General features: G+C 38.3%; 2 protein-coding genes across 4 annotated transcripts in view; both read right to left on the minus strand.

Annotated features, from left to right (window-relative positions):
- The window catches only part of LOC107681258 (neural proliferation differentiation and control protein 1-like), a 24012-nt gene extending 22887 nt beyond the window's left edge, over positions 1-1125 (minus strand). For both annotated transcript variants that reach the window (XM_016477511.1, XM_016477509.1), the window contains exon 1: positions 813-1125. In XM_016477511.1, the coding sequence (XP_016332997.1) occupies positions 813-897 (85 nt within the window). In that variant the 5' untranslated portion in view covers positions 898-1125. The remainder of the gene's footprint in view (positions 1-812) is intronic.
- A 1871-nt stretch (positions 1126-2996) lies between these two features.
- LOC107681249 (niban-like protein 1) overlaps positions 2997-13038 on the minus strand; it is a 28818-nt gene continuing 18776 nt past the window's right edge. For both annotated transcript variants that reach the window (XM_016477490.1, XM_016477491.1), the window contains 10 exons: positions 9265-9380; positions 7777-7881; positions 7428-7590; positions 6530-6717; positions 6272-6427; positions 5389-5502; positions 5179-5286; positions 4982-5093; positions 3554-4396; positions 2997-3296 (listed from right to left, as the gene is read on the minus strand). In XM_016477490.1, the coding sequence (XP_016332976.1) occupies positions 3256-3296; positions 3554-4396; positions 4982-5093; positions 5179-5286; positions 5389-5502; positions 6272-6427; positions 6530-6717; positions 7428-7590; positions 7777-7881; positions 9265-9380 (1946 nt within the window). In that variant the 3' untranslated portion in view covers positions 2997-3255. The remainder of the gene's footprint in view (positions 3297-3553; positions 4397-4981; positions 5094-5178; positions 5287-5388; positions 5503-6271; positions 6428-6529; positions 6718-7427; positions 7591-7776; positions 7882-9264; positions 9381-13038) is intronic.

Raw genomic sequence — 13038 nt, forward strand, 5'->3', positions numbered from 1 at the left:
AAAAAAAGTCCCTTGGGGTTCAGCTTTTCTTTGAGTTTCCAGACTGTCTTTGGTCTTGTGGTTTGAGGGACTCTAGTGGCTGTCATGTTCTACATTCTTATTGTTCTTATTTATAGCCCAGACCTGAGTGGCAGGCAGAACGTGTCAGGGTCTGGAGTTCTCATTCCTGTCTGCTGATTGCCTGTTTCCATTACACAACACTGAGGGGTTAAAGAATAGGTGTGCGTGTTAATAATTGCTATGACGTTACCAGGACATTAACCGCATATCTTAAGTGCATAGTGGGAAACTCATGATGACATCAAAACAATGTGAATGCACCCATGAGTGCGCACATTTCCCAAAATGGACAAGCATGTGGATAACGGGGTCCACATCTCTCCCACCTGCGTCACAGAGCACCTCTTCACCCTGTACCAGAACATTTTATTACATCTCATATTGAGTTCAAATTTAATTTGTTTTTCAAACAGCAGAATAATTGATTTAAATCAAAGCCAATTCTAAGAATCCTGAATTCATTTAAAATAAAGAACCTTCAGTCACTGAATGCAAGCAAAAACATTCTACTACTATTAATTATTTAAAATAAGTCTGATATAAAGATACTTGAATAGTCTAATTATGACTTTTACACACACTTGCAGTGCACATGTGTACAGAGAACAAGCAAAATATACAAAACACATCCTCGCTATGTGGCTGCACAAGCTGTTTTAGGCTATATAAATAGCCAGACACTGTTTATTTAACCCCAGATACCAGTCTGGCATCACGTTACCCATAAATAAGTTTAATTAAGCGTGTCTTACCTGCCATTGCAGCGCTGACGGCGACTGTTGTGATGAGGAAAGCCTCGGTGAGTAGCGAGGCCCACGGTGGGCTCAGTGATCGCATCCTTACGAACAGTACAACGGCCCGGGGGATCCGGGGTTTATCATTCCCCCGTCCCACAGTTGTTAAAAACCTTTGACTGTAATCTCTGTGCAATGACACTCAAGTGTGGAGTCGGTAAGATGTGATCAGATCATTCAGTGTGCGTCCACCGCCGATGCCGATGCCGATACCTGTGCGCTGCTTGAGATGATGATCTCTCTCTCTCTCTCTGAGCGTGAGCGGGGAAAATACCCCGAGCTGAGCTGTGCGCTCAGGCTACGTAAAACGATGTCGTCATCACGTCAGGATATTTTCGGTCCCCTCTAAAAGTAATGAAATATTATTTTAACAAGTGCATGTTGGGGATAATAGTGCTGTGGGAGGATGACGCCAAATGTGGAGGTTAGAGTTGAAATATGTCACACATATATAACCCATATAACTAAATATTGAAATAATGTGTGACCCCGGACCACAAAACCAGTCATAAGTAGCACGGGTATATTTGTAGCAATAGCATTGTTACTGATATCAAGAAAAGATCATGTTCCATGAAGATATTTTGTAAATTTCCTACCGTAAATATATAAAAACGTAATTTTTGATTAGTAATATGCATTGCTAAGGACTTCATTTGGACAATTTTAAAGGCGATTTTCTCAATATTTTGATTTGTTTGCACCCTCAGATTTCAGATTTTCAAATAGTTGTATCTCAACCAAATATTGTCCTATCCTAACAAACCATACATCAATGGAAAGCTTATTTATTATTCATATAAAATTGTTCATATATACATATAAAATAAATCTCAAGAATGGTGAACGAATTCAAAAGATTCGACTCACTGGGGTGAATCAAAATCAAAATCTGTGGTGACAGAACAAGTTTGCACTGCCGCCTGCTGGTGTGACAGATACACCAAGCCACGTTTTAGTTGTACTGTATCAAATACTATTCAGAATACATCAGCTTAAAGACAAAAATATGCAGTCTCTCAGTGATATTGATTTATTGTTCCAAAACATAATACAATAATAACACAAAAGGATTTGGGCAGGATACAATAAAAAAGGTTAATGTATAGTACCAAGTGCTGTAACTAATAAATAAAAATATCCAATTACGTTAATTAAAAGTTGAAGTCGTTGTCATTTCATTGATAAAACTACTTTAAAAAGTCAGAATAGAAGAAATTAGGAAGTTGTTGTGGTCATATACATGAGTCAGACCCTATTGATAACATTTTACACATCGATAATTTGCTTGTAATTTCAATTTGAGCAGTGGCGCTGTATTAATACGAAAACCAATTGAATGGCTCTCATCTGCTGGATTCCCCTTTACAAAAGCCACCTGCACTTAAATCAAAGCATCATAACATGACACTTATTTCCACTAGGACCCACAACCGATAGAGCAGTATCCTCTGCATGAACTAAACTATACCGTGCATGTGCATCCCAGAAGATACTGATATCATAATGCAATTACCAAATGCAATTAAAAAAAATCCACAGACTGAACAATGAAAAAGAAGGGGAAAAGCACCATATGAAAATGGCTTGCAGTCAGTTACACTTGTTTGACCTGGTCAACGAAAAATCTATGCAGTCAATTCCGTAATCACAACAAATGACGGCAGTGTTTAAGAAAATAATGCTTACTCCACCAGCTGCAGCAATGCAAGCAACACTCCAATCTTAAACAAGCTTTCACTAGATGCAGCTTGTTTGGCATTCCAGGAAGTATTAGTTCACTAGCTAAATGTCTCCTTGACTTTCTTGTCAAAAGATGTTTTGATTCACCATATCACTGATGCATAAAACAAACCTCTATTAAAAAGTTGATGTTAAATAAAATTCAGTGTCTTAAGTGTGAATTCTGGCAAGTACTGTATCATTAACAATAAGCATCAGATACGACATGCAGATTTAAATAAGGCACCACATACTATCAACACGAGGCAAAATGTGGCTGGTTTCCAATGCAAAGACATCATTCTTCTGCACCACGCACAAATGAAATGACACTAAACTAGGAATAGAGATCTCTAATAAAGGTGATAATAAAGATATCGTGAACAGAAAGCTGAAGACATTTTGACCTAGGATGTCTTCATATTCGAGCCCAGCTCTAACTGAGTGACGTTTTTTTTTTTTTTAAGTGCAAAAAAGTGCGAGAGGGTGCATGCAAAAAGATATAGACAATAATATCTATACAGTAAGAGTAGTGAGACAAAAGTGTTTTACGGGCAAAAACGCCACAAAAAAAGCTCCCGTCACTCAGTCAAAAGTCATTTTAGAACAGTGGGTGATGCATTTACTCACTGTTTACAGGCATAAACACACAGTAAGTGAACACAGTTCATGAGATATTTCACTGGTGATCCATACTTTCTCCCTTCCCAGCGTCCTCTCCTGTTTCAGAGTAGTGCGAGAGTGTGCATGCAAAAAGATATAGACAATAATATCTATACAGTAAGAGTAGTGAGACAAAAGTGTTTTACGGGCAAAAACGCCACAAAAAAAGCTCCCGTCACTCAGTCAAAAGTCATTTTAGAACAGTGGGTGATGCATTTACTCACTGTTTACAGGCATAAACACACAGTAAGTGAACACAGTTCATGAGATATTTCACTGGTGATCCATACTTTCTCCCTTCCCAGCGTCCTCTCCTGTTTCAGAGTCATTGCATTCCTCCTTTCCCGCCTGATGCTCCTCCTCTGCTGCTTCATTAGTGGGCGACTGGAATCCTCTGTCGTCAAGCTGTGATGGAGCGATGGGATTTTCCTGCTTGTCTGATGGTGTCACTGCTTCCACTTCCCTTACCGGCGAATCCGAAGGCTTCTCTGTGCTTGAAGTTGTATCTTTGTTTGTGTCTGCTGGGTTCAGTCGTGCCCCTTCTTCCCAATTTGAGATGGGTTTTACCTCCTCGGCTGCAGTTTCCTCTTTTGAGGATGACGACTCTGCAGTTTTCTGTGTCCTGACTTCATGTTCCTCTTCCTGTACTGCTTTCTCGATTTCCTGTATGGCACAGTCTATGGCTGACGTGCTCTCTGTGCCCTGTAGTGACCTTTCTGTTGTGCTTTCTTCCTCTTTTAGTATACTTCTGTTTGTTGGTGGTTTGTCATCAACCGCATTTTTGTTCACATCCTCTTTGGTTCCATTGGGCACTTGCTTCTCTGACTTTTGGGATAATGAGGTGTCTGAACGTACCTCCGTCTTCTCTTCTGGAATATTGTCTACAGCGGGCACTTCCAGGCATGATTCATTGGGCAGCACAGAGGCATTGCCTTCTATCTGGATCATGGAGACCACCTGCTTCATCCTGCGCCGTTTTTGAACCTCCGGATCTCCTGTGTTCTCTCCATCCAGCTCCTCTTGGCCTCCTCCATATTCCTCAGCCCAGTCGATGGGAGGATTCTCCCCCAGCAGGTGAAGGTTAGGGTCGCTGTTGGTCAAAACGATGCTGTCTCGGTACAGGTTGTGTCTCCTCTGGACGGCTGCTTCCTTCACAGCTGGAACATAAAAGGAAAGTTGATAAGGGCACAGTGTTAGTATGAAGGTATTTTGTAAAAGCTTGTGAGATCTTACTGTGAACGATTCACCCACACAAGTTTCGTTTATTTATTTTTTTTGAGCTTGTAATGTTTAATCATTACAAGGTGGTGACATATGCCTGACTTTTCTAATCATTTAGTCCAAATTTATAAGGCCTCTAAAAGATCAACATGATCAAAATTTTGCTGAAAAACCTGTTGTACACAATCTACCACATGCCTTGTGTATTTTGATAACTCATACTTAAAAGTAAAAGGGCTTTTAAGAATGTGATGAATAACTTTTATATTATAACTAATATTTCCAAATTAATGTTTTCTGGACTGAAGCAACTTGAGTTTATTTTTATTAATACATAATTTTTTAGGAAAATCAACCATAAGCTCCTATTCAGACCAAAGGATGGAACCAAGTACACGCCCAACATTTTTTCTTTTCCGATAATCTGTTTTACTTGGATGTACATCACAATACACAAGAAAACATTTGATCACTACTTCCTTGTAGTGATCAAATGTTCTTGGTTTGGAAAGAAGTCTTACCCATCATTATATCTTTCATGACGGTGTGCAGCACCACCTCCTCAGATATGTTTTCCACCAGAATGAAACGAGAGAAATCCTCAAAAATGAGCTCCTGGAAACGAGGGAGTTCCTGCAAAAACAATATAATAACAAATATTTTCAGAGTAGTTTTAGATTGGATAATGCATTATTGCTTTACCAGAGCCAAGACTTACAGCAGAGCATGATGGGGTGAGCTGTTTCAGCATGTAAGGAATGAAAATCTGCAGAAGAGCCTCTCTGAAGAACTTCTTACGAACTGTGCTGCTGTCGTAGTCAAATTTCTGGACATCAAAGTTTGAAAAACAGTACACATTTTATAAATATTAAACAAGAACCTACTGGTTCAAAAAGATATAATAGAGCAAATGGATGTTCTGTTTCACCTTGATGACACGATCCTGGCAGCGCTGGATGGTTTTACAGAAATCCTCCTGTTCCTGGCCCTCCAAACTCTGGTGCAGGAGCTGCTCAAATGTGTACACCGCATCATCCATTTGCTGCATGAAACAGATGGATATATCCTTAAGGCAAGAATACACTACATAACTTTTGCCTCAATTTGCAGTCTGGAGGAGTCAACGCTAGTTTCCAAAAGTCAGTTTTTTTTTTTTTAGGGTTAGCCTTTAGCCAAGTGGGACAGGATTCATGGAAAAGGAATAGACGACTGTGTCCACAACTTTTAATAATTCTTGCCACAAGGGGGCATATTTCATCACACAAAAAGGGTGGGAACTAGTGGAAGCAACATTATTTTGATAATTCACAATGCAAGTTTAGTCATGTTTCTCCACTCCCTGTGCTTTGAAAATCTGTCTCTGTTGTAAAAATGTATTTTATATAAAGTGCTAAAGCATGATTAGCACCTTATTTCTTTCTTGGGCACACAATCAGCAGTCATATGCTAGTCTTAAAACTGTAGCTATGTAATTTAGTGACCAAAATGAGGTTTAACATCTCTACCACATCAGCACATACCTCCTCAGGGCATACAGTTTCTTACACCCCAAAACCACAAACCAAACCCTAAGTGGCATATAGACAAACACAAACCGCTTGTTTTGCCCACAAAAGTACAATACCCTGTTAACAGAGACATTTGTATACTTCTTCAAACCAGCTGCAGTTTAACGAACCATCTTGATCACATAAACTTAAAAAAAAATAGCTCAGAAGTGTGGTACATATTTGTATTTTGTACTGTTTTAAAGTACTTGCCAGTACTAGTGTTTTTTGTTTGCTGTTGTTTTCGGTTCAAAGATGACTGACCTCTCGCATTAGGATTTGGGCTCTTTGGACAAACACAGAGGGGCTGGAAACGTCAAAGCGCTGCTGAAGTCCCTCTAAACTCAGAGTCTCCACCTTCTCATAGCAGCTCTGCATCTTTACAGGATGGAAGGCTAGCATGGAGATCTTCTCCATGTGCTGGACACCAAAGGCAAAAGGGTTTTAAGTCTACCAAAGTAATGGCTCAAGCAGCCTATTAGCAATGAAAGTGTAACAAGATGTCATGAGGGGGATTGTTACCTCTCCAAGTTTTTCCTTGTTGTCGTCATTGAGGAGGTTCTTGCTCATGTCTACCAGTTCTCTGAAGAACAAGTCTCGCACCTCAAAGAAGCCTCTGCTGGTGGGCTCCATCAGCGCATCCAGGATTGAGCTGATGTACGGCTGGATACTCACCTTCAGAAGCTTCTCTGCCTTAGGCAGCACAAGTGCTACAGACAAAAAGAAAAATGCATTCAGTTGTATAATGACAAAATGCTAGGGATGTACTGATATTAAAATTCTGGCAATAAGCCAATATTTATTTTCATGTTATGGATGATATAGTATTATAATTACTACACACTTAAAACTACTTTGTTAAAAAGAAACAAACAAAAATACAAATTGATAGATTAAAGTAGTAAATGGGTTAAAGTGATTTTTAGGATCACAACATTATAGTGTGATTGAAGTACAGCATAAAACCTAATAAATATAGAATAAATTTTATATTATGTTTAAAAAAATCTGCTATCATTGCATGTGCACAGCAACTTTAAGACATTGTGCTCTTAAAGGGTTAGATCTTTGCCATAATATGCTAGTGCTAAATGATAACCTAAATATAAAAATTAGGAGAAACAATTAATATTGACAGGAAGGATAAGCAGGAAAAGATGTGTCATGTGAACACCTCTGAAATCATGTCATTCTCATTCATCAATATCACTTAAGGTAAGCTGTCAAAATGTGACATCTGTCATCCGCCTTCTTTCATAATTCCTTGTAAACAATCTTCCTTGGAAGTGGATCACCAGAAACTTGATATGATCCAATGTCAGGTTTCCTCAGATAAATGTTTGGCAGTTTTAATTCCAGATAAGTTACTTGACACCTGTGCCACTTTTAAATGAAGGAACAAATTGGCAGTTAAAGTTACTTCTTATCTTGCTGGTCACATGTTCTTTGGAAGTGATGATCTGGTCCATGTCCGTGCGGATGGTGGTTTCCAGTGGGGGGCGACCTGCTTCACAGCTCTGCACTACTGCTTCATACTGTGCCTGAGTCTGGCTCTGAACCAGCCCGTACACTGCATCTGATATCTGGCCAAAAATGAAACAGAAGCCACTGTAATACATCCAGGTTGTTTTAGAAACGCTTTTGGGTTGCAGCCACAGCTGTATAGTAAAGCTCTGACCCACATATTATACTCTGTTGTAAAATAAAATGGTAAACAAAACAAAAAAAAGGCAGATTCAATGCTAGTAAATCAAAGATTTGTGACATACCAGCATCCAATTCCTCTGTCTCTCATACATCTTGCCCTTCAGTTTGGGGGTAATGAGGTCTCTCATCTCAGGGAGGAGGGTCTCCATGACAAGATTGGCAAGGATCTGGGAAGACAATCATAAAACTGAATGTGTGTGTGACGATAAAACACCACTTTAACATGTGCCTTTATTAAAACCAACAACAATTCTGAAAAATCAAAGTTCTAAAACACTGCATGTGTTTTAATGACATATCCGGATCATATAGGCCCGGAGGGTATTTATTTAAGATATAACAGGAAACCTGGCTCGCCTTGAGCACATTACAATTTTACTATTGCCAGACTGGTTTGGACACTGATCATATATCATTAAACTAGTTAATGTGACATCCTTCCAAAGCCTACAGGACTTTAAAAATAAAGAAAAATGAACCTGTGTAGGCTTAACCTCTATCATTCAACTAGAAATATTGTGAACATGGTTTTAGAGTCACAAGTTACAGGAGGACACACTCCTACGACTTTCACATGATGTCTCTCTTTGTATTTGTTTCACTCGTTCCAGAGAGAAAACAATGATTAAAGAACTCAGCTAAGAAGGAAAATAATACTACTGTGATACTGGCAGGAGAATCACAGGTTAAACACTGACATGCTACATTGTTTTACTTTTTACTTCCAAGATACTTCTTTATCAGATTATCTGATAAAGCTGGTCAATTAGCCACAGTATAACCATAGTATAAATGATTAAATTGTTACAGAGTTCCACTTCACAATGACAAAACATTTCCCTGTAAACCAAGGTCAGATTCCACTGATTCCACTATATTATAATTGTATGAATGGTAATCCAGCATAATCTACATATTTTATTTGCAATGACTGAGCAATAGTTTATGAAGTACAGCTGATGGATACCTATAAACCCCTACCCTACCAGGAATACCATCCTCTCTTTCTCCGACACCCACAACAACTTTTCTACAGGGACACCATGATTTGAAACGGGTCACTTCCTGTGAATCAAATTTAACTCTGACCTTCATCTGTATTCTATTATAATCCAAACAATTACTGTGTGATTTCCTTTGACCTTCCTACACAGTGCCTTTAAAAAAAAAATAAATAAAAAAAAAGGATTTGCTGTATATTTATCGTATGTAGGGTCACTTGAGATGCAAACAGGTATCACAGGAGATTTCTATAAACTGAATTGTTTTTTGAGCATTGCTTAACATGTGCCCTAAAAGGCTTGGTAAAAATCTGCATTTATTTGTGAAGAAAATAAATAAATAAATACATAAATAAATAAACAAATAAATAAAGTGTGTGTTTTATATATTTCTTTATATTTTAATAATTTATAACAACACATATTTTATTGTAATAAATACTTCTAAAAACTTTACTTTTATTTTGAAAACCTCAAAAGTGCTTAAGAACCTAACAAAAAGAATCTAACAAGAGCTTCCCAGGATGCATAAAAGTATGTGTGTTTTACCTGTGGAGGCGTCCCACACATCATCTCCCAGGTTCCATAGTGACCATGGGCCTGTCGATAGAGTCGCACTGCATCTGTGAACGCGGGGGTCTGAACTTTACATTCCTCAGGCAGTCCTGAGCAGGAGAACAGAACTTTATCATCATCATCATATTCAACATATGCAAGCAAGTAACAAACCTTTTTATTTTTAACAAATAATCAAGAATCAAACACCATTAGTTATTAATTTCTAATGACATCATAACATGGCACAGTTCCTCTTGATTTAGAGAAGTGAAAAGACCAAGTGACAAAAAATGAAAGAGAGGATATCTTTATATATACACACCCACAGGCACATCTCACAATCATATTTTCCCATCAAACCACAGCCAGACTTCAATCTGCTTTGGTCACCGTGATAAACAAGAAGCATTGCCTCATCAGTTACCATGGTATTTCCCTAAACAATGCCATAGTTACCACAGTATACTGACGAGTCTTAGAGAAATTATGTATCTGATGTGTGAATTGAACACAATTTGAAGACAAGCTATCTCGAGTTCGGTGCTCTGACAATCGGTTTCATATCTATATGTCAGTTATGATGACACACTTATTGTAAAAGCCTCCTGTACATACAGTATGTGTGCACGAGTGCTTGAACCCTTACAAAGAGAGGAAGTTTGAGCAGGCTGGGTGTGGGGGGCTGGAGGAGAACAGGCAGGAAGTCCAGCACTCCACATCAGCACAGCTTGACGCTTTTGTGAGTGCATGCACACATGGGCAAGCATGTTTATGAACACATGCAGAGAGAACCAGAGAGTGTTATGCGAAAACAAGGGTTATGGGTCGTTCATTCAGGCATAGTCAAATAAAGTAAAAGTAAAGTAAAATAATAAAATAAATGTAAAATAAGTATATTCATGAACACAAAAGAAGAACTGGAGAGGTGTTAACAAAAACAAGAGAACATATATTATGCGTCACTTATTCTGGCACAGAAATAAAAGAAAAGAAAAAGCATATTTATGAAGATCTGGGGATAACCTGAGAAGTGTTATGCAAAAACTAGAGACCAAGTGTAACGGGTCGCTTATTCTGGCGCAGTCACCGTAAAAACAACTGATCTTAAGTCAGTCCAAAAACACCAGATGATAAAAGTACAATGAGAGAAAAATGAGGATCTTTGGTGAAGAACAAAAAAAATTCTCTTTACACACCCTAATAACCCTATGACACCAATGAGCTGATAAATACCTTGCACAACATGAGACTTAGGTTGGATAACACTAGGCTAAGTTCAAGCTTTGAGGTTTCACATTTTTATCCCTTTCAGTCTTAATGTAACTGTGCATAAATACTCATTGTACAGGAGGAATTCAAATTATTCTGACTGTTTACGCATATTTGTGTAGCTTTTGTCAGGTTGTCAATCTAAGGCCTTTAAAATGACATTCAATAGGCTTTCAAAGAGCAACTTTGTGTCTGGACACTGGAGAGGTTTTAAACCACCTGGACTTAATTAATTAACATGCCTGTAAACCTGTTCAGCTGCCTAATAAAACCTTCTCCCAAGGCTGACATGCACCATATACATAATAAATCTCTGTAGGACTTGTTGAGACACAGTCTAGCAACCTTGTGTAGGCCATCTCATGACCATAAATAACAGAATTAAGTAAGGTTTGTGACATTCGCAGAAGCTTTTTTTGCTCCTTTTTAGACATTAAAAGAATAAAAGAAAAAAGAAAACTTGCTGAAAATGTATCCAACCTCAGGCAATCCAAGACGTAAATTATTTGGAGAAATTTAGCATTACATCACTAGCTCATCTATATTTTCTCTGTAGTAAATGGGTGCAGTCAAAATGAGAGTCCAAACAGCTAATAAAAACATCACAACTATCCACAAGGAGACTTCAGTCCATCAGTTAACATCTAGAAAAGTTTCACATTTGTAAGAAACAAATCCATCAAGGCATTTTGACTTTAAACGGTCACTTCTGGCCAAAATCCATAATAACACTTCTTCCAGTAAAAAAAGTCCCTCCCCTGTTGAGCGGTCACATCCAAATCCACCGACATGTTTGTTTAGAACTAATTTTGCTTGTAAAAATGTGCTTGATCTGTAATGATTTCAGATGAGATAGAGAAAGCATTTTAGTCTGAAGCAAAGGTTTGAAGTTAAAAACATCTTAATAATGTATTTTCTTTTTACAAACACAAAGTTTTCACTCCATAAGACATTAACTGATGGCCTTAATCATGTGGATTAGTTGTGTCTTTAATCAGCTCTCATTCTGATGGCACCCATTCACTGCAGAAGTCGAGAATCCAATGAAGAGATGTAATGCTACATTTCTCTAGATCTATTCCAAAAAAAAAGAAAAACTCATCTACATCATGGATGGCCCAATGGGGAGTAAATTAAAGCAAACTTTCATTTTTGGGTGAACTATTCCTTTTAAAGCCTCTCTCGCCAAAGCCAAAAATCACACAGGGAAAATCAGATGAACAAAACAACGGACAGCATGGTTAAATTGCCATTGCATTCCAGACTTTACTGGGCCACCAGTACAAACAGATTGCTCATGACAGCACGAGCCCGCAGAACTCAACAAGCCAGGATACTTAATGCAACATCTAGTATAGTACAGCAGAAATGCATGGGTTTCTCCAACAGCCTTATAATTAAGTGGTTTTAAACACTGTACATGTAAATGATGCACTTCCAAAAACATGCTGTGACTTGTCAGGATCCAGCCCTGATCTTACTCTGTTCAAGCACGCTTGGGTTTACTCCCCTGGGCATCCAGTCACAGAATAACACCATCCTATTGGATCACTGCATGTTCCTAATGTCCTGACACATTTTAGGATACCGATGAGCTGTTATAGGCAATATAATATATTAAGTTACACATCCCGTTTAGCTCTTTATGGAGAAGTGGAATTTGAACCAACACTGTTCTGACACAATGCTCACCCACAACCATATCGACGACATGTGCCTGGCTCATGTTTTCAATTTAGATGCTTTAATTCTCAGCAGATGTTGTGACAAATAAATTCACAGTGCCCAAGAAATAAAAAAACTTCTGTTAGAGTCATATAATATCAAATAAAGAAAGAGACATTAGCTACGGAGCCCCTAAAGGGACATGGTGGTGGGAAAAAAATCAGAGTGAGTGAAAAAATCTGGGGTGGGAGGAAAAAATATTTTTCAGATTTTTTGCATTCTCTCGCAAAACTTTTGCGGTCCCTCGAGAAACTTTGCATTCCCTCGCAAAGATACTTGCGTTTCCTCTCAAAACTTTTGCATTCTCTCGCAAAGATATTTGCGTTCCCTCGCAAGACTTTTGCCTTCTCTCGCAAAACCAGTTGAGTTCGGACAAACACTTCCTGTTTACTTTACAGATTGTAGTGGTTCATACAGCTCCATACGTTCACAGTGGAGCAGTTCATAGAGTTTTGTTTTGAAATTGGACGAAATAGTCAGTGCATGCTTATCAAGGCACGGTTTTGGGACATTCTAAAACGCGTAATGTAAACCACTGGATGACTAAATTCAGTATTAATAAAGCATACAGACAAGCAGAATAGCCCAGAATATGAACGTAACCCGGTAAATTGAATTGCACTTTAAGAGTATCCCTCATAGAAAGAAAATGCTTAATTAATGGACTAAGATAGTGGTATAAAAAGGCCAAATTCGGTATACAGTTTATTAATAAATTATACATGAAAGCAGGTAAGAACAGAAGCGTTTTCCTCCCATAAAGAAAATGCG

Source organism: Sinocyclocheilus anshuiensis, unplaced genomic scaffold (genome assembly GCF_001515605.1).
Source record: "Sinocyclocheilus anshuiensis isolate Anshui unplaced genomic scaffold, SAMN03320099.WGS_v1.1 scaffold1495, whole genome shotgun sequence".
In the NCBI taxonomy this organism is placed as follows: Eukaryota; Metazoa; Chordata; class Actinopteri; order Cypriniformes; family Cyprinidae; genus Sinocyclocheilus; species Sinocyclocheilus anshuiensis.